The sequence below is a fragment of the Chiloscyllium plagiosum genome, chromosome 1, assembly GCF_004010195.1.
Source record: "Chiloscyllium plagiosum isolate BGI_BamShark_2017 chromosome 1, ASM401019v2, whole genome shotgun sequence".
NCBI lineage: Eukaryota > Metazoa > Chordata > Chondrichthyes > Orectolobiformes > Hemiscylliidae > Chiloscyllium > Chiloscyllium plagiosum.
Window position 1 is genome coordinate 14,711,128 of NC_057710.1, and position 21,878 is coordinate 14,733,005.

Sequence of the window (21,878 nt, forward strand, 5' to 3'; positions counted from 1 at the left end):
ATGAAGGGCTTTTGCCCGAAACGTCGATTTTGCCTGTCCTCGGATGCTGCCTGAATTGCTGTGCTCTTCCAGCACCACTGATCCAGAATCTGGTTTCCAGCATCTGCAGTCATTGTTTTTACCTCCTTGATGAGCTAGATTGCCATGTTCTGCCCTTATATTTCTGTGCAGCTTAAAAGAGATGCATTTATCTTAATGTATGGTTAATGCTTCCTATTAAACAGGGTCTAAGGAATTGCATATTTATGTATTAAGCAATCGCATAAACAGATTCACATGTGAATTTCGGGTGCAGTCTTTATTCACTTTCATAAACATAAAGTCCAGACTAAACATCAATCACTTGTCATTGCACCTCTCTCACTTGCTTTCAGATATTCAAACTTGATATTGCATGGTATTACACCGTGCTAATTATAATAACTAAAACTGGAACTTTTTCTTGTCCAATATTTCTGCCAGCCTCTTCAATCAATCCCATGCCAATCATTTCCTTTCTCAGCTCACTGTGCTTCAATTACTCTTCTCAGGTAACTATTCCCATTGAAGATGTTCAGAGGACCCACCTTCGCTTCACATTCAAACACAGATCATCTGCTGAATGTAAGTACAGTTGATTACTGCCTAACACCCTCCTTTCCTTAAAATCTGAAACTTGATCCAAAGTCGTAAGAGGAATGTTAAGGTGACGCTGTATGAATTCACAATAACCTTGCAGTCTACACCAGCATACAACGTATGATGAATTAAGCCAGGGGAGGTATATTTTACCGTCCAGCAGGATCCTTTCGGCCATTTAAACTGGTGTCTCTTGTGACATTACATCTTTTCAATGAATTTGGTTATTGCATTTCCTTGTCAACCATGGCTGGCTTGTGCCAATTCTTCCTTGACATTGGTAAGACCCTGTCATCAAAAATAGTTTATTCTGTATGCATTCACAGGATAAGGGTGTCACTGGCTAGGCAGCATTTATTACCCATTCCTAATTGACTGAGAGTCAACCACACTGCTGTGGGTCTGGAGTCACATGTAGGACAGACCAGGTAAGGATGGCAGATTTGTTTCCTAAAGGTCATTAGTGACCCAGGTGGGTTTTTCCAACAATTGTCAATGGATTCCTGGTCATCATTAGACACTTCAATCCAGATTTCATTTTTATTAAATTCAAATTCTACCATCTGCCATGGTGGGATTTGAAGCCGGGTCCCCAGATTAATAATCCAATGATAATGACATTAGGTTATCACCTCCCTGCTCTACGGATATGATTTTCAGCAAAGGAACAGCTACAAATCTTGCACATATTCTATTTATTCTATTATAATCATTGGATGTGGGCTTCAATAGCCCTCCATTCCTAATTGCCCTTGAAAAGGTGATGGTGAGCTACAAAGTAAATAACCTGATCTTATCCAGCCTCTCTTCATAGCTGGAATGCTCCATCTCAGGCAGCATCCTTGTGAATCTCCTCTCTAACCCTCTCCAGTGCGATCACATCCTTCCTATAGTATGGTTACTAGAAATGCACACAATATTCCAGCAATGGCCTCACCACGGCTCCAACATAACTTTCCTGCTTTGATAATTTATGCTCTGATTGATAAAGGCAAATGTTCTGTATGTCTTCTCTGAAATAGGATATTCTGAAATGTTCCTATTAAGCTATCCTGTCCCCTTCAAGAATTTGTGGACAAGCATGCCATGATCCCACTGTTCCTCTGAATTTCCTGCCATCCATTGAGCACTCCCTTGTCTTGTTACCCTGTCAGAGGGTTTGAAATTACATCCCCCCCCCCAAGCATTAGCCTGGGATTCTACATTATTAGTCACATGGCATTGCTACTCCACTGTCGTGTGCCCAGAAAAGTCTCATGCTGAAAAATGTATCTGAAAAAAGGTAAAGCTCTTACGTGAAAAAGATTTGAGTCTACTAGTCAGGGAAGGTCAAGCATGTTGGAAGACGTCTCAGCATCTATGAATTTTGGCAAACGATAAAACCCTATAACATTCTCTATCTATTACAGCGAGAGATAAAGGAGAGAAAATATTTGCAATGGCGTACGTGAAACTAATGAAACCTGATGGAACAACCCTGCGAGATGGAGAGCATGACCTCATCTTGTATAAGGTGAAAATAAATGGTGATGATATTCAAGTTGGTCTGTAATTTCTTTTCAGCTGGCTGTTCCCGAAAGCTGATTTCCATCAAAAAGCACAAAGTGAGACATTGTTGGCATTCAAAGAAGGGGGGGGAGGGCTTGGAGTGCAAAAATAAGGAAATCTTGCTTTCATTGTACAGGGAATACATCCAGATTACTGTGTATTATTTTGGCTCTTTACCCAAGGACAGGTACAGTTGCATTTGAAGCAGTCCAGAGAAGGTTCACAAGGTTAATTCCTGAGGCAAGGGGTTTCCTGTTGAGGAAAGGTTGAGTGGGCTGGTCCTAAATTCGTTAGAGGTGAGAAGTGCTTGAATTGGTCAGATTGAAACAGACTGTGTGGTAAAGAGGCTTGACAGGGTTGATGCTGAGAGAATGTTTCATCATATAGCCAGGGGAACATTTCAGAATAAACAGTTTCCCATTTAAAACCATGATCAGGCGAAATTTCGTTTTCAGAGGGTCATTAATCTTTGTAAATCTCTACCCACAGAGCCACATAGGTGATTGAATATATTCAAGGCTGTTAGATTTCTGATAGGGAAGGGAGCAAAAGGATCATGGGGGTGGGGGGGTGGAATTCAGGAAAGTGGAGTCAAGGTCACATTGAAATAAGCTGTGTGTCTACTGAATGGCAGTTTGGCACCGAATCACTTGATGCTGTTTTATTTCTTCAGTTATGTTCGAATCACAGGTTTCTTCTTGGGCTGAGCTTACTAGTTGTTTTGGGAGTGGAAGGAAATAATGTTTTACTTGCCCAGATTTTTTTTAAAAATGCATTCATGGGATGGGGTGCGTCTCTGGCTGAGCCAGGATTTATTGTCCATCCCTAATTGCCCAGAGGGCAATTAAAAGTCAACCACATTGCTGTTGGTCTGGATGGGGACAGCAGTTTCCTTTCCTAAAGGACAATAGTGAACCACATGAACTTTTCCCGACAATTGACAAAAGATTCAAAGTCATCATTACACTCTTAATTCCAGATTTTTATTGAATTCAGATTTCACCATCTGCCATGGCAGGATTCAAACCCAGGTCCCCAGGATATTACCCAGGTCACCAGATTAGTAGTCTCAAGATAATACCACTGGGTCATCACCTGATTGAACTTGGGAGTAAAGAATGGACTTTTCCATTTTTTTTAAGTGTCAGGGTGCGAGTGTGTTCGATCATCAGTCAGTTCGATAAGAGCTAACCTTATTACTGACTTAAGACTGACTAACTGTGTCAGAGGTTGGGTGGTACAGTTGTGAGCAGATATTTTTTGTTTCTTCAACTGGGGAGGTGGTCATGAGGAGAGGGGCAGTTCGACACTAGGATAGGGGTGGTCGCTTTTAGAGGCTGCAACCTTATGCCCCACTCCATCACTGCCTCCAATTGACCCCAGACTAGAGATATTGAAATATTTCAGCAGTCAGGTCTCTCTCCAGTTTTCCAGTCAGTAAAGTAGCCACCGTTCTGGAATGCAATGGGGGCAGATGATCCAAGAGGTGGCAAGTTGAGTCCCTTTAATGGCCATTAATAGATTCTGCACTCAACCACCCGAACTGTTGGTGAATCTAAAGAATTTTGGATGGACTTTCTCACCCTGCATTTGATTTCTGAAGCCATGCCAACTTTGGAAGTTGAAGTTTTCACCGGGACTGACAAGTCTCATTATTTCCCCTTCTCGCCACGTTCAAGAAAGAGAAAGTTGTACCTTGAAAGTTTGAGATGTAATGATCCAAACTGGGGTTTGATTGGGTCATGGGAGCAATGAGAATGATGAAGAAAATCAGAAAACAGGGAAAACACAAGGTTTTAATTCAATCACAGGTATCCAAGTCAGTTGTTTAAGTGAGTGGGAAAAGGTCTGACAGATGGAGTACAATGTTAATAAATGTGAAGTCATCTATTTTGGTCAGAGTAACAGGAAAAAGGATTATTATTTGAATGGTAAAAGTTGCAACACACTGCTGTGCAGAGGGAACTGGGTGTCCTTGTGCATGAATCACAGAGGGTTGGTCTGCAGGTACAATAGGAAATGAGGAAGGCAAATGGAATTACATCCTTCATTGCTAAAGGGATTGAGCTTAAAAGCATGTTGCAGCTGTACAAGGTGCTGGTGAAACCACACCTGGAGTACTGTGTGCAGTTTTTGTCTCCTTACTTGAGAAAGGATGTACTGGCACTGGAGGGGGTGCAGAGGAGGTTCACCAGGTTGATTCCAAAGTTGGCAGGGGTGACTTTTGAGGAGAGACCAAGTAGACTGGGATTATTTTCATTGGAATTCGGAAGAATGGGGTGGGTCTTATGAAAACATGTAAAATTATGAAGGGAATAGGTACGGTAGAAGTCGAGAGGATGTTTCCATTGGTGGGTGAAGCTAGAACTAGGGGCATCACCTCAATATTAGGGGAAGCTGTTTTAGGACTGAGTTGAGGAGGAACGTCTTCACCCAGAGGGTTGTGAATCTGTGGAATTCCCTGCCCAGTGAAGTAATTAAGGCTACCTCGTTGAATGTTTTTAAGGCAAAGATAGATAGATTTTTTTGAACGATGAAGGAATTTAGGGTTATGGTGAGTGAACACGTCAGTGGAGCTGAGGCTACAAAAAAGATCAGCAGTAACTTACACAGGCTCCTTGAAAAACACCTTTCAAATACATTACCTGTACCACCTGAAGGACAAGGGCAGCAGATAGATAGAATCACCGCCAAGTTCCCCTTAAAAAATCATACAGTAAATCTGGCTTGGAAATACATTGCTGTTCTTTCACTGCCACTGTGTCCAAATCCTGGAACTCCCTTCAGAATTGGACTGAGGTTGTACCTCAAGCAGTTCAATAATGCAACTCATCACTGAGGGGCAGTTCAGGATGGGTAAGAAATGCTGGCCAGCAATGGCAACATCCTTTGAATAAATACATTTTTACACCCTGTGGAATGAATATGCTTGTGCCCATTGATCCTGGCTTGTCCTGTTGCCACATTGCTCAGGAATGGGGCAGTGAGTGAGACACCGAATGGGGTGCACTCCTCTGGGTCAATGGATTTGTTATTGATTTCAGAGACATCAGGATGCTACACAAAATTAACTTACAAAGTATTAGACCTTTACTCAACATGCACTGTGACTGCTTGGGTTGTGAGTGCAGCCCTTGTAGCACGTGAAACAGAGGCCATTTGACCCATCGTGTTTGTGGCATTTCTGCACTGGAGAAATTCACAGTTCCTCCATAGATATGTATCTTTCTCTGATTTGGTTACTGAGCCACTCTTATTTTAAATTATACCTAATGCGCTCTCTGTGGCTAAACATTATATTCCCTAACAACCTTCCATGTATAAAAAGAATCACCTAACCTCTCTCTTCACTTTGTTGAAGTGACAATCTTAAATTAGTGATTAGGACTATGACCACAGGAAATAATCTTTCATTGCTTCCCTTCACCATTTACTTTTGACTTGCTCGTCCATTTAAAACACAATCTGAAGTCTCTCTCTTTGTAAGATATTTTCCCACCAGTGGTACCATACTGCTGAGTCTATAAGTGTACTCTCTATGGATTTATCACTGTTTCTATAATGGAATGCAGGTTGGGCCTACAGTCTTCCAGAGAGAGAAAGAGACTGGCATGACCCAAATCCAGGATTCCCATTCTCTTTCCTTTGTGTGGTGTTGTTAAGGGACACAGCGTAGGGTGTGGGTCATGAGGTTTATTTTATCCATGCATGGGATATGGGCATTGCATTTATTGCCCACTCCTAATTATTAAGAATCACCCTCAATGCTTTGGGTTTGGAGTCATGTGTCGGCCAGACCAGGTAAGGATGGCAGATTTCCTTCCCTTAGTGAACCAGATGGGTTTTTGCAACAGTTGACAGTGGTCATCATTAGGCTTGCTTTATTAATTCCATACTTTAAATTGAATTCAAATTTCACCATCTGCAGTGGTGAGAGTTGAATTCATATGTGTCCCAGAACATTAGCCTGGGAGTTTGGATTACTAATCCAGTGATAATACTGCTATGTCAATATCTCCCGTTCTTCGGTCAGAGAGGGCACTGTGTAAATGACAATTTTTATTTTTCATCAATGGTTTCAGCTCAGTCTCAATATCGTGCTGCAGTTTGTGGGATTTAGGCTGCGTCTGTGCATCAGAAAGTGCCATGTCCACCTTCTGACATTGAGCTGTGCTCTGCATCTCATGCGCTCTACACTCTGAGAGCCTGAAATTGACATTCGATCAAATAAAATGTCATATTAAAAGAAAAACCCTTAAAAGCTGTTTAATAAAGAGAGTGCACTTGTGAATCTGCTCATGTGTGAAGCAAAAGCGCCTGAAAAATCTAGATGTCCAAATTGAATCGCAGTAATTAATGTTTGACAACGCTTGAAATCCTTCAATATTTACTGATGATAAAAGTGTCAAGCATTCCAGCAATGGCCCATCTATCTTCAGAACATATTTATGTAATATTTAATCATATTAGCATTAATAACTGCTTAAGAACAAAATTATGATCTAACAATAACTTGTGTAATGACTGTATATTGTGCATTTGCAGTAATTCATGCTTATTTAGCTAATATATAGCGGAAATCTGAGATAATAAGTGACGGAGTTTACAGTTGTTGGAAGAGATTGCCCTTCATTTACTCCTTCCAATTGTGGATTATCAGACCTGACCAGGATGAATCAATTTTGGACAAATTGATGACAGTCATAACCAATCGATAATGTACCTCTCCACACAGGCATGACCAATTACACAAAAGCTGACCCGAGGATACGTAATCAATCTTTTTCCACACCCTTAAGTCCAGAAAGGTGCAGAAGTGATGAAGTTAACTATTAAAACTTGCAGGGAAGAATGATGGTGGCTGTGGGATCATCAATTAGAAGACGAGGAGCTAGCTGTGGAGGGAAGTGGTTCTCTGCTATTGCTCTAAGCTCCCAATTAGAGAAGCTGAATTGCTGAAGTCTCTAGAGAGCAGTGCTGCTTGTGACTGCATGTACTTCCATGCAGTCGGCATTAAGGTAGCTCTGTTGAGTTACATTTATACTGCAACAACCTTTAAGTCAATGAAAAAGATGGGAGAAATGTTGAAGGGGACACAAAACTTAAGATGAGCATTGAAGATGAAATAGGAGAAAGTGAGGACTGCAGATGCTGGAGATCAGAGCTGAAAAATGTGTTGCTGGAAAAGCGCAGCAGGTCAGGCAGCATCCGAGGCGCAGGAGAATCGACGTTTCAGGCATAAGCCCTTCTTCCAAAACGTCGATTCTCCTGCTCCTTGGATGCTGCCTGACCTGCTGCGCGTTTCCAGCAACACATTTTTCAGCATTGAAGATGAAACGAAAAGTCCAGAAATCTCAAACTCCTGGGAAGGTTAGAGACCAGACAGATTCATGTACATTTGCAGAGAAAGTTATTGATTTATTAATATCAAGAAAAGTAATTTTTAATTTATTCGTGGGCAAGGCCAGCCTTTATTGTTCATCTCCACTTGTTCAAAGAGCAATTAAGAGTCAACATTGCAGTCACAGATAGGCTAGACCAGGTAAAGATGGCAGATTAAAGGATATCAGTGAACCAGATTGATTTTTACAGCAATTGGCAGTGAATATAGAACATTACACCGCAGTACAGGCCCTTCGGCCCTTGATGTTGCACTGCCCGGTGAAACCAATCCGAAGCCCATCTAACCTACACTATTCCATTCTCGTCCATATGCCTATCCAATGACCATTTAAATGCTCTTAACGTTAGCTAGACTACTACTATTGCAGGCCGCCACTACTCTCTGAGTAAAGAAACTACCTCTGACATCTAACCTATATCTATCACTCCTCAATTTAAAGCTATGTCTCCTCATGCTAGCCATCATGATCTGAGGAAAATTGCTCTCACTGTCCAACCTATCTAACTCTCCGATTATCTTGTATGTCTCAATTCAGTCACCTCTCAACCTTCTTCTCTCCAAAGAAAACAGCCTCAAGACCCTCAATCTTTCCTCGTAAGACTTCCCTCCATACCAGGCAACATCCTAGTAAATCTCTGAATTCTTTCCAAAGCGTCCACATCCTTTCTATAATGCAGTGACCAGAACTGCACACAGTACTCCAAGTGCGGCCACACCAGAGTTTTGTACACCTGCAGCATGATATCATGGTTCTGAAACTCAATCCCTCTCTGGTTGCATGGTTTCCAATATCTGCTTCCATCTCCCTAAGGAGGACATAACTGGGAACTGGGACTATTTGAGAACCCATTTCAGAGGCAACAGAAGCACAATGGGCTGAATGTCCTCCTGCTGTCACGCATGACTCTCTGACTCTGTCAGACTGCCAGTTCATTATTTGGGGCGGCACGGTGGCTCAGTGGTTAGCACTGCTGCCTCACAGGACCCGGGTTCAATTCCCATCTTGGGTGACTGTCTGTATGGAGTTTGCACGTTCTCCCTATGTCTGCGTAGGTGCCCTCCCACAGTCCCAAGATATATTGGTCAGGTGAATTGGCCATGTTAAATTGCCCATAGTGTGAGGTGCTTCAGCCAGGGGTAAATATAGGATAGGGGAACGGGTCTGGGTGGGTTACTCTTCGGAGGGTCAGTGCGGACTTGTTGGGCCAAATGGCCTGTTTCCATACTGTAGTGAATCTTATCTAATCATTCCTAGTCAAAATGTAACCATGTAATCCTGAATCCTGGTGCTTGGTTTTAAAGGATAGGTGAGGTTTATAGAGATGGAGAGTTTTAGACTTGGAATTACAGAGTGTAAAGTCTGGGTGGCCACTATCACAGCTGCCAGCAATAGAGCTGTGAAAATCAGGAATGCGCAAGGGGGCTGAAGTGAATGAAGGCAGGTACCTCAATCGATTGTGTGATTGTTGAGAGTCAGCTCCGATATCTGCATGAAAAACCCACTGGATTAGGCGCTACTGTAAATCAATGAGTGGTACATGAACAGGATTTAAACCTCGATTGTTGCTCTGAGAGAGAAAGCCCCTCCATTGTGGCAAAAATAGCAAATGTTCCTTAAAATAGGAACTCACACACCACCAAAAAAAAGGAGGGTGTGCCATTGGGAATGGTGGAGCTGGGTCCTGTCTCATGCATGTATGTTCTACACTGGTTGCTGCCTGTGCAAGTCGACAGTTACCTCCACTGATGTATGGTTTTGGTGGGAGGGTTTACTGAAACATAAACTGGGCAAATTGGATTAAGTATGATTTTTATGGCTAGCCAGAGGAAAGGTGAGGTACCTCTTAATTATGATCCTGCAGCAGCTGTGGGGAACGTCAGATTATCTTGGGATTGCATGAGAATCTCATGCACATTCATGTAGGTATGAATGTGTGTGAGAAGTGCATAAACTCTTTGGAACTTTAAAGCTCATTAGATAACGAAAGTGAGCTTTAATATTCTTGCCCTTTAAATCTGAAAAAAAAACCCAATTGTCTTGAATGTTTAAAACACCTTAATTGCTATTTCATTCTGTCTGTTGACATGAGCCTGAGACGAACTATTAATGGTTCAGTACTCAGAATCACCACAGTGCAATGGAGGCCATTTGGCCCATCAAGCCCACAATGACCCTCCAAAGAGGATTCACAGTTCCCCCAACTATATTCCTGAAACCCCACATTTCCCATGGCTGATCCACTTAGCCTGCCCAATCCTGGACTCTGTGGAGCCATTTAGCATGGTCAATCCATCTAGCTCAAACCTTTGGACTGTGGGAGAAAACCAGAGAATGGAAACCCATGCAGAACATACAAACTCCACACAGACAGTCACCCAAGGTTGGAATCAAACCCAGATCCCTGGCACTGTAAGGCAATAGTGCTAAAGCACTGAGCTACCATGCCACCCTACTCTCTGTTGAGTATTGTGTGATTAAGCTCCAAAACCTCCATTATCAGAGCTTGTTTGACAGTGCTAAGTGGTTATATAATAAGAGTTCTAATTTTTTGCTTTTATGAGAGACTATGGATTTGAAATATTTGTTGTTAAAAGTGGTACTATTTGTTTGAAGGAACATGAAAGTAGGAAATGAGTTTTTATGAGTAAGAGTATTTTAAAAGATGACCTGAAGTTTACACACTTCAGTGGCATGAGTGGCATTATTTTTGCAAGAAGAGAGGGTGGTGGGTTGACATAAGTACAGATTGACAGAGAGGGTATGAAGGGCCATGGGAGTGAGGTTGTCATGGATGGGGCATGGGGGAATTTGTGAGGCTCAAAGGCTAGGGTGATGTTTCACGCATTTCTGTTGCTTCTGATACACAGCCAGAGCATTGAGTGCAGTCACCTGCCTAACCTCCTCTGCAAGCAGATTCCCTTGCAAACAGGATCCCATAATCCCAAAACAAAAATCCAACCTCCCAGAACCACCCTCCTCTAAGCTGGGTTTGAGGAGCTGTGAATTAACTTGACTGAGTAGGGTATGAATGCCCAGTACTTGGTGGGGTGTCTCAGATCATTTCTTTGGTTGCCAACTTGACGTCTTTTTTTTAACCTCACCCGCCACCCTCTCCCCAACCCCTCACTCCTGCCTCCTCTCCAACTGCAGGGCGATAGCAGAAAACTCGAAGACTCCAACATCTACCTGAACAACATGTCCAGCAAACAGATGGCTGATTCCAAGTTCAATCTGGGTTCTTCGTTCAGAAGCAGCAGCGGTGGACTGCCCATATGTTCGAGGGACAACTTCCAGATTTCCACACTCATCTGTTCAACGAAACTCACACAGAACGGTAATGTTTCTCATCCAAATAATTTCTAACCCCCTGCTTTGTCCTCCGCTGCAGTCTTGTGACCATTGCATGGCACCACACCTTAGGAAGAATGTAAAGGAGTGAAAGAAAAGGTTCAGTCAAAAGTGCCAAAAGGCTTCAGTTGCATCAAGGCCACGAGCAAAGTTGGGGAAGCTCAGGGAAAAATATGGTTGTTCTCCGTCAAGGAGGGAGTTTGGGAGGAGGCTTGATGGAAACAATGACTGTTCTCGTCAGTTTAGACAGAAAGAATCTGTCCCCCATGAGGGTCAATCTGAAGGAATAAAAACTGAAAATTCTGGAAATACTCAGCAAGGAAGACAAAATCGTGGAGTGAGCCAGAGTTGGAATTCTCAAGGTCCAGGTATAGGAAGGTGACTTCATTCGGGCAAATCGTGACAGACCAAGAACCCATTGCCTTCACACGTCCGCCATGTTTGACCTTGCCACCCCATTATCAGTGAGGTCCTTAAATGGCCAATTACTGACCAGTTAAAGACCATGTAAGGACCTTATCCTGACTGGGTTGCAATTATCTCAGCTGCACCCAGGACTGAAATGAATTGGCCTATCCAATCAGTAACGCAGTGTCGGCAGAAGTCAGTGGAGTCATCACCCCTTCCCTCTTGATGTTGCCTTCTTCAAATAGGCCAGTGTGCCTTCGAGCACAGACATCCCTCAGGATCCTGAAAGCAAATGCTCTTCAGTTTCCCAATTAGTGAATGTTCCACCCATCATCGGTTGGGTTTTTTATTTATTCATTTGTGGGATATGGGTGCTGCTGGGTTAATTGCCCGTCCCAAGTTGCTCTTGAGAAGGAGAGCTGCCTTCTTGAATTGCTGCTGTACAACTGCTGTGGGTTGACCCAGTTGTCACCATAGTCTTACCAGACCATCGGGGCTGCTTTCGTATTAGAGAGAAGCGACTGGTGGTGATTTATCCTGAGGGCCACCAGACCACAGGTGAGGGAAAAGGTTGAGAAGGAGAATCCTTCATGGTAACCTCAAGCTAGTGATGGGAATTGAACGCACACTGTTGGCATCACCCTAGTCTGCAAAAACCAACAATCCAGCCAACTGAGCTAATCTGAATCCCATTGACCCAAAATGCTACAAAGGAGTGAATTCCAGGATGTTGACCCAGCGACAGCAAAAGAACAGCAATGTTTTCATATAATGTTAATTTCCCGTTTAAGGGAAAATCATTGTGTAATTGTGGGCGTCACATTACAGGAAGCATGCAAATGTTTCAGAGAGAGTGCAGACTCAATCTATAAGAATGGTGCCATGAATGAGAATCTAGATTGAAGAGAAACTAGATTTCTCCTTGGGGAGAAAAAGGCTAAGGGGAGATCTAATCCAAGGCTTTCAAAATCATGGTGAGAGTGGATAGAGTAGTTAGGGAGAAGCTTTCCCTACTCGTAAGATTAAAGAGAATGAGAGGTCATAGATTTCAAGTGATGAAAACCTTTCTCATTCAGTAAGTAGTTAGGGTATGGAATGTATTACCTGGAAATGTGATGGAGGGACATTCAATTGAGGTATTCACGAGAGGCATTGGATGGAATTTTGGATAGAAACAATGTGCAGGGATATGGGGAAGAGGCAGAAGATTGGCACTAGGGAATAGAACCAGTGCGGGCAAGGTGGGCTGAAAGGCCTCCTGCTACATCGTAACAATTCTGTGATTGTGTGAAGGGGCCTCAGCGGGGCAGTGGTGAGAAGGTTTTGAGGTCTCCATTGCCATTGTCTTCTGATGACCTCTCCCCTCACCAATTCCGTTCATCAGCTTTATTTCTCTGCACAACTCCTGACAGTTTCCAGCATTTTCTGTTTTTATCTCCGGTGTCCATGGCGCGTTGTTTCTGCAGCATGAACATGTCTTAAAGCAATAGAATTAAAAGCGATGAAGGAAAACGCTTTGTAGGCAGCAAGTGGTCAGGATCTACAATGCGTTGCTCACTATCCAGTGTACCTTTCAAGGGGAATTAGATTAGAACCTGAAAAGAGGAAAGACATTCTAAGGGGTCGAGGAATAGGCAGTCAGTGTGGGGTGAGCTCATATTCTTCTACACAGAACCGACAAAGGCCTGATGGGTCAAATGGCCTCATTCTGTCCTGTAATAATTCTATGGACTGAACTTATGTGGTTGCAGGCATTGAAATACCAACATCAGTCTCAATTCCCTTGATCTCCTCATGTAATTCTACGTGTCTCTTCAATCCATTTTGTTATATTATTTATGACAATGCTTTTTCTCTGTAACTCATTCCATTTGTGTTGATGTAATTTATATTCCTATAAAAAAACAAATTTTACTGCAGGACATAAAAAAAAGTGATTTAAATTAAAGCGGTCATTGTCTTCTGTCTGGTAAATGCTTTTGTTTGGTGGGATAGGGGTGTTGCACATCATTTGCATGACATTAATGCACATGCAGACATCAAAATTATTAGTTTTGAAGTGAGTTTCTGTGCCTGCAAGCTAAGGGAAAAGAAAGATTGGTATCACAAAACCGGGAGACATATATTTAAAGCAGTTTGCAAAATGAACAGATGAGCGTTGGTGAGAGAATTCTCCACCCAGTGGCTGGTAGGAATCTGAAACACACTGTCTGAAAGGAGGAGTGAGGCAAAATCCATCTGTGCATTGATAAACTCCCTGGGTGTGCACTTTAATTGCCGTGACCTGCAAGGCTATGGGCCAAGAATTAGAAAGTGGCATGAGGATGGATGGATTATTTTCAGCTGCCTCAGATGTGATGGGCCAAATGGTCTCACTAGTCTTTTGGAAACCTCTATGATTCAATGACTGTAACAAAAAGAAGAATGTGCAGCTGTACTGTACTTTTCACACCAGCAGGACTTCTCACTGCAAGGATACCAGGGCATTTGTATGCTTTTCTTTAAATGTGTCAAAGTCATTTATAAGAATGTGCCCAGGAATGAGAAACTTCAGTCATGAGGGTAGTATTTAAGAAGCTGGGACTGTTCTACTTGAAGCGAACAAGGCTGAGAGGAGATCTGATAGAGGTCTTCAAAACCACGAGCGCTCTGGAGAGAGTATTTCGGTTGAAACTGCTCCCACTTGTAAAAGAGAAAGTAACAACGAGGCATAGATTTAAAGTGATGTGCAAAAGAAGCAAGGGTGATGGAAGAAAAGAATTTTTTGCACAGCAAGTACTTAGGATATGGGCTGAACTGTTTGGAAATGAGGTGGAGGCAGCTGCAATTGAGGCATTTAAGAGTGCAATTATTTTGCTCAAAATGGTGTGCAGGGGAACAGATAGGCAATTGACAGCACATAATAGAAGTGCTATAGGCATGACGGGCCAAATGTACATTCTGTACTGTAGCAGATCTGTGATTCTGTGAAATAATTGTCAATGAGAAATCTAGTTCTGAATATTAATTGGGATGCAGAAAGGGGAGCTTGGCACTGAGGAGTTTAGGGGGGGAGCATCCATAGAGTCATACAGCACAGAAACAGACCTTTCGGTCCAACCAGTTAATGCTGATCATAATCCCTAACTAAACTAGTCCCACCTGCCTGCTCCTGGCCCATATCCCTCCAAACCTTTCCTATTCCTGTACTTATCCAAATGTCTTTTAAACATTGTAATTGTACCTATATCCACCACTTCCTCAGGAAGTTCATTCCACACGCAAACCACCCTCTGTGTAAACAATTTACCCCTCATGTCTTTTTTAAATCTCTCTCCTCTCACCTTAAAAATGTGCTTCTTAGTCTTGAAATCACCCATCCTGGGGAAAAAGACAACTACCATCAACACTATATATAAAACTATATGAACTCATTGTTTATAGACTTCTATCAGGTCACCTCTCAACCTCCTACGCTCCAGTGTAAAAAGTACCAGCCTTGCCAGTTTTACAATATTCCATAACTCCAATCCTAGAGTACAAGAACATTCCATTGCTGCTATCCAGGTAATACTTTGGAACAAATTAGGGTAGATCTTATATCTCATTAAAGTCATTCTTTGTAACGTCCATGAACTGCTCTTTCTCCATTCCATCATTGACAACAGCTTCTCTGTCCTTTTAAACTTATTATGAAACCCCTTCACAATTTTATCTTGTTTTCATCCATAAACCTACATGTACGCCTTAACTATGATTCAGCCAATTCTATTTCAGTTGCTACATTGTTACAATTGAATGCCACTATTGAATGAGATATTCTACAGTCACTATATTATTGCCAAATTATTTTGATCTGGTTTATTTTCCTGTTGTATTCCAAAATTAAAATAGCTTTTATACATGTTGAAATATTAATACAGGTACTCTTTTGCATAATAAAACAATTGCCCCAAACAGACCTTAATCCTGATTGGGATGTAACTTTACCTCACCAACCCCTGTAATGTTGCTTTCTACTGGCTGGGTGGTATATCTCCAAGATGATTATAATCCCATGGTGTTTTGTTGCATTAGGCCTCGTATTTAGAGCATATGGATTGAAATGGAATTGGAATTGGCTTTTATTAATAATAAAATAAATAAATGTGCTTTTATTTTTTTGTTCCCGATTTTCTTCATAATTCAGTGGATCTCTTGGGCTTGTTGAAATGGCGTTCCAACACTGATACACTCAACGAGAATCTGAAAAAGCTGATGAAGGTCGATGGAGGAGAAGTCGTGAAGGTAAGTGAAAGTGATAAGAGCCCACGCTGTTGCTTTGTCTGTTGGTCCATGTGTATTCACTGAGGTGAGCAATGCTGTAAAAATGCTGTGAGTCCTGATGAAGGGCTAATGCCTGAAACATCGATTCTCCTGCTCCTCAGATGCTGCCTGACCTGCTGTGCTGTTCCAGCACCACACTCTTGACTCTGATCTCCAGCATCTGCAGTCCTCACTTTCTCCTCCTCATTGCCAAAAAGAACCTGTTCCAACATGTCAGTGTATATGAGGTCGGGTCGGTTGCCCCATCTGTTTCAGACTGTTTTTCGGTCATGGGTTCAGGTTCCATCCGAGAGAATTGAGCACACGCAGGACTGCGTTGTCACTCCCAGTACAGTAGTGAGTCAGTGTTGGAGCGCCGACTCATGGATGAGGTGCTATAACGAGGGCCTTTCTCCTGTCTCAGGTGTATGTAAAAGATTTCACATCAGTATTGGAAGAAGATGAGGCGAGTTTTCCCTGACCATTTTTTATCCCTCAACCCAACATCAATGAGAGCAAAAATATGATCATTATCCCACTGCTATTTGTAGTAGCTTGCTGTGCACAAAATGTTGTCTCTGTTCGACCAGACCCTGGGTGAGGTTCGCCATGTTTCTAGTTCCCGATGGGATATCCCAAATTGTTAAGTTTCTGTGTAAAGAGGGATAAAATGGCACCTTTTCTTTATTCATCCATCTCTTTGGTTGGTCACCGAGTCATATGGCACCGAAACAGACCCTTTGGTCCAACTTGTCCATGTCGACGAGATATCTGAAATTTATTTAGCCTCATTTACCAGCAGTTGGCCCATATCCCTTCAGAAGAGCTCATGCTCGAAATGTCGACTCTCCTGCTCCTCGGATGCTGCCTGGCCGGCTGTACTTTTCCAGCACCACACTCTTCGACTCTGGTCTCCAGCATCTGCAGTGCTCACTTTCTCCCATATCCCTCTAAACCCTTCCTATTCATATGCCCATCCAGATGCCTTTTAAATGCTGCAATTGTACCAGCCTCCACCATGTTTTGTGGCAGCTCATTCCACACACACACCAACCTCTGCGTGAAAAAGTTGCCCTTAGGTCCCTTTTAAATCGTTCCCCTCTTAAACCGATGCCGTCTAGTTCTCAACTCCCTTATGCTGGTATAGAATCCCTATAGTGCAGAAAGAGGCCATTTGGTCAATTGAGTCTGCACCGATCCTCCGAAGACCATCCCACCCAGTCCCACCCCATCCCTATAACCCAGTGATACTTTTTACCATGACTAACCCACTTAACCTGTACATCCCTAGACACTACAGGGTAGTTAAGCACAGCCAATCCACCTAACCTGCACATCTTTCTCATCGCAAGGTTAATTTAAAAATGGATTTCTTATGCCTTTCCTGAAGAAGCAAATGAATTTATGTTTTAAAAGTGGCCAATTTCACTAGACTTTCTTGAGTAACTAAGTTTAAGTATTAGATTTTAAGCAGAAATGAGGACAAATTACTTTTCTCAAAGGGAGAATAATGGTAACTTTTTTTGTTGGAGTATCTTGAAGTTCTTTGAGTCAATGAAATAAAGCTGGCAAAGGTGATATTAAGACTGAATAAGGAGGTTTGTTAAGCCTAATAGCCTTAATAAAGTTCATATTTCTAATGTAATAGACCCGCTAATTGCGCTGGGACATTTTGTAGTCAATTCAGGTAGAAAAGTAACATTTAGTTTACAGAGCACAAGAGTTGTTGCAGATTCAAGGACACGCTTATCAGCTTTGTGTGTTGATGAGAGAACAGTGATGCAATCGATCAAGCGTGAATATTCACAAAAGTGCTGACTGGCATTCACAGTGACACTCCGTAACTCCAGTTGTAGCTTGGTTCAGTCAGGAGCTGCAGTGTGGATTATCAGCTGGTTTATCGAGATGATGGAAAAGCATACTTACAGGGTTTTCATTGTTGGTCTGTGCCATCTGTCTCTGTATTTCTCCAAGAAATTTTAAGAAGGCAGATTTGCAATTTGGAAGGTCCCTGAATCCTCTATGACTGTGAAGGCATGGGTGGTGGGGGGAAGGACGGAAGGATACTCAATTCTAAAATGGATTTCGATCATTGAATCTTAGAAGGCTCAGAGCTCAGACAGAGACCATTTGGCCCAATATCTTTGTGCAGGCTCTCAGTGACCGAAACTCTTCCAATTCCCCCACCCCCACCCCACCCTTTTCCCTGCCTCCTTGCTAATTTTCTCTTCAGCAAGTTAATCAATTTTCATTTGAAAGTCTGGTTAAGTGGGCCTCAACCAAACTCTCAGGCCATTCATTCCAGATGCTGACCATTCGTAAAGTCACACAGAACCAAAACTGGGTTCAACTAGTCCATAATCTCAAACTTAAACTAGTCCCATCCGCCAATTCTTGGCCCATATCCCTCCAAATGTTTCTTATCCAAATGTCTTTTCAACATTGTAACTGTACTCACATTAGCCAGGTCTTTGAGAAGTTCTTTCCACCACAAACCACTCTGTGTGTAAAAAAAAAATGTATCTTGTGTCTTTTTTAAATTTTCCTCCTCTCACCTTAAATTTGTGCCCCTCGTCTTGAAATCCCACCATCCTCGGAAAAAGACATCTGCCATTCACCCTATCTATACCCCTCATGATTTTATAAACCTCTATAAGGTCACCTACACTCCATTGGAAAAAGTTCCAGCCTATCCAGCATCTGCTTACAACCCAAACCCTCCATTACTGGCAACATCCTGGTAAATCTCTTCTGAATCCTCTCCAGCTTCATAACATCCTTCCTATAACAGGGAGACCAGAACTGGACACAGTACTTCAGCATAGACCTCACCAATATCCTATAAAACTTCAACATAATGTCCCAACTCCTATACTCAAAGGTTTGAGCGTTGAAGGCAAATATGCTAAACGCCTTTTTAACCACCCTGTCCACATGTGATGCAAACTTCAAAGAATTATGTACCTAAACTCCTAGGTACATAGGAGTGTGTTCATAGTGCTAGGTACATAGTGCTGTTCTACAGCACTATCCAAGGCCTTACATTAATAGTATAAGTCTTTCCTTCACCTTCTGAATGTTCCTCCTCATGTTACATAGCCATTGCAAGGGGGTGATGTGCACTGAGAATCTGAATGTATTGTACCAAGCATATCGCTCTTTGAATCAGAAAATGATGTGTTCAGTCCTCACCCTAGACACCAACGTTAGGTTAAGTATTCCCAAGGCAATTCAATGACCTGTTTCAGATGAGTAACTCAACTGGGGCCCTGTCAGCTTCTCAGGAGGAACTTAAAAATCTCACCATGCTAGTTTGATGAGAACTAGGGCGTTCTCCTCCAGGGCTGGAAATGTGTTGCTGGAAAAGCGCAGCAGGTCATGTGCATGTGCATGTTAGATGTGCATGACCTGCTGCGCTTTTCCAGCAACACATTTCCAGCTCTGATCTCCAGCATCTGCAGACCTCACTTTCTCCTCAAACGTTCTCCTCCAGGGCCCTGCCCAACATTTGATCCACCATAAGCATCACTTAAAAGGGATTATTTGATCATCTATGCTGTTTGGAACTAATGCCCAATGCAAATTTATGCTGAGTTTCCAACACTTCAGATACATTTTAAAGCAAAGGTAGATAGATTCTTGATTACCGAGACATTGAAGTGCAGAAATTTCAACTTGAGGTTAAAATCAGATCAACCACAATTTCATTAAATGCTCAAGGGGCCAGCTGAAAAAGCAGACTCAAAGGGCCGAATGGCCTACAATTATATTGGTGACTCTTTAAGAGTAGTTCCATCTGCTACAAAGTGCTCTGGGTCCTCAGGCTGTGCAAGGTACTGGAAAAGAGGCTCAGTGGTTAGCACCGGTGCCTCACAGTGCTAGAGACCCAGGTTCAATTCCAGCCTTGGGTGACTGTCTGTGTGGGGTTTGCACATTCTCCCCATGTCTGCGTGGGTTTCCTCTGGGTGCTTCGATTTCCTCCCATAGTCCAAAGATGTGCAGGTTAGGTGGATTGGCCATGATAAATTACCCCATAATGTCCAGGGATGTGTAGGTTAGGTGGATTGGCTGTGGGACATACAGGATTTCAGGGGTATAAGGTAGGGGTAGGGGTAGGTGGATTGCTGTTCAGCGGGATGCAGAATGGCCTGCTTTCACACTGTAAGGATTTTGTGAAGTACTCTCAGGTCAAATGAAGCTCAAGTTAGAAGCTGGATAAATCTCCTTCGGTCCACCGGTACCAATATACTTCAGCTCCTGCCTCTGTAGATGTAATTCGTGATGCCGTCGATATCCTGTTTTCTCCACCAAGTGTGGAATACTTAAATGTATCGTTGCAAAGCCCACCACACCTCTTTTAAATCTCATCTGCCCATTTGCTTCCATTTTATTTCATTGGAACTAGTGCTCAAAGAAGAAATATGAGCTTTCTCTTTAGAGATTGAACCTTATGGGTTTATTAACCAGAAGGAGCTTTGCGTTCTGTCCCCAAGCTTCAGTCAAAGAGATACTGCTTTTTCATTGTGATGATAAATATCACAAGTGACATTAAACCACAAACAGGTTTTCTTTCAATAATGAAAGCTAAGGTCAGGAATTGAAAGATATTAAAACAAAAATTGCTGGAGAAACTCAGCTGATGTCGCAGTCTCCATGGGGAGAGAGAAAGCAGAGTTTTCGGTTCGGGTTCAGTCACCCGTGTTTCAAACCCTGTCCTTCAGTTCTAATTTCCGGCATCCACAGTCCTTTTGGATTTTAATTGGTAGACATTGTTTGCTCTCCACGCCCCCACCCCCTCCCTGACTGTCAAGCTCTGTGTTCCAAGAGCTTTATCTGGAAGTTGGATCATGTGGTAGGTTTTCCTGAGCTAGTACTTCATTTTCTGAAATGAGCTCAGATGGCAACGGAAACACAAACATGGAAAACTGCATCGAAATTTAAGTACAAAGAGTTGTAGAGTCATACAGCATGGAAACAGATCCTCCAGTCCAACCTTAATCCCAAACTAAACTAGTCCCACCTGCCCACTCCTGGCCCATATCCCTCCAAACCTTTCCTATTTGTGTACTTATCCGAGACTGTTTGACCCATCTGCCCATGTTAACGATTGTCCATACACCACAGAAACCTTCTGCCATTCTTATCCATCTTACCTTCATATCCTTTTATTCTTTTCCCTTTTATCTGCTGATCTTGTTTCCCATTAATTGCTTCTATACCGTCTGCCTCAGTTAGTCTGTGTGGCTGTGAGTTCTACATTGTCACAGCAAGCTTTATAAAGAAATAAGTTTCTTCTGAATTCCCTGCTGGATATGTTAGTGACTATCTAACACGTACGGCCCTAGGTTTTGTAGAGAAAACATTTTCTTTATTTTTCTCATAACATCTTTTTTTAAGATGCATTCATTGGATTATGGCTATCGCTCGCTAGACAAGCAGTTATTCCGATCCCTAATTGTTTTCAAGAAGTGGTAGTGAGGTGTCATTTTGCTCCATTTGTAGACCCAGAATGCCGTTTAGGGAGGGAGTTCCAGTATATTAACCTCATTCCTGATGATTGGCTTTTGCCTGAAACATCAGTTCTCCTGCTCCTCAGATGCTGTCTGACCTGCTGTGCTTTTCCAGCACCATACTCTCGACTCTGATCTCCAGGATCTGCAATCCTCACTTTCTCCTAGTTCCAGTATGTTAACCAAGCGACAGCGAAGGAATGGTTATATAGAACATAGAACATATGTGCAGAACAGGTCCTTTGGCCCTCGATGTTGTGCCAACCTGTGAACTCGTCTAAGCTCATCCCCCTACACAATCCCATCATAATCCATGTGTTTATCCAAGGATTGTTTAAATCTCCCTAATGTGCCTGAGTTAACTAAATTGGCAGGCAGTGCATTCCACGCCCTTACCACTCTGAGCAAAGAAACTGCCTCTGACATCCATCTTAAATCTATCACCCCTCAATTTGTAGTAAAGTGCCTTTGTACAAGCTGACGTCATCATCCTAGGAAAAAGACTTTCACTGTCTACCCTATCTAATCCTCTGATCATCTAGTATGTCTCTATCAAATCCCCTGTTAGTCTTCTTCTTTCCAGTGAGAACAGACCCAAATCTCTCAGCCTTTCTTCATTAGACCTTCCCTCCAGACCAGGCAGCATCCTGGTAAATCTCCTCTGCACCTTTTCCGATGCTTCCACATCCTTCCTGAAATATGGCGACCAGAACTGTACACAATATTCCAAGTGTGGCCGCATCAGCGTTTTGTACAG

At 42.6% G+C, this 21,878-nt stretch overlaps 1 protein-coding gene across 1 annotated transcript in view; it reads left to right on the forward strand.

Moving 5' to 3' along the window:
* The window catches only part of LOC122553785 (dedicator of cytokinesis protein 2-like), a 1,227,980-nt gene that overhangs the window by 263,231 nt on the left and 942,871 nt on the right, over positions 1-21,878 (forward strand). The window contains exons 16-19 of the mRNA XM_043698147.1: positions 531-603; positions 2,028-2,131; positions 10,722-10,905; positions 15,496-15,593. Of these exons, the coding sequence (XP_043554082.1) occupies positions 531-603; positions 2,028-2,131; positions 10,722-10,905; positions 15,496-15,593 (459 nt within the window). The remainder of the gene's footprint in view (positions 1-530; positions 604-2,027; positions 2,132-10,721; positions 10,906-15,495; positions 15,594-21,878) is intronic.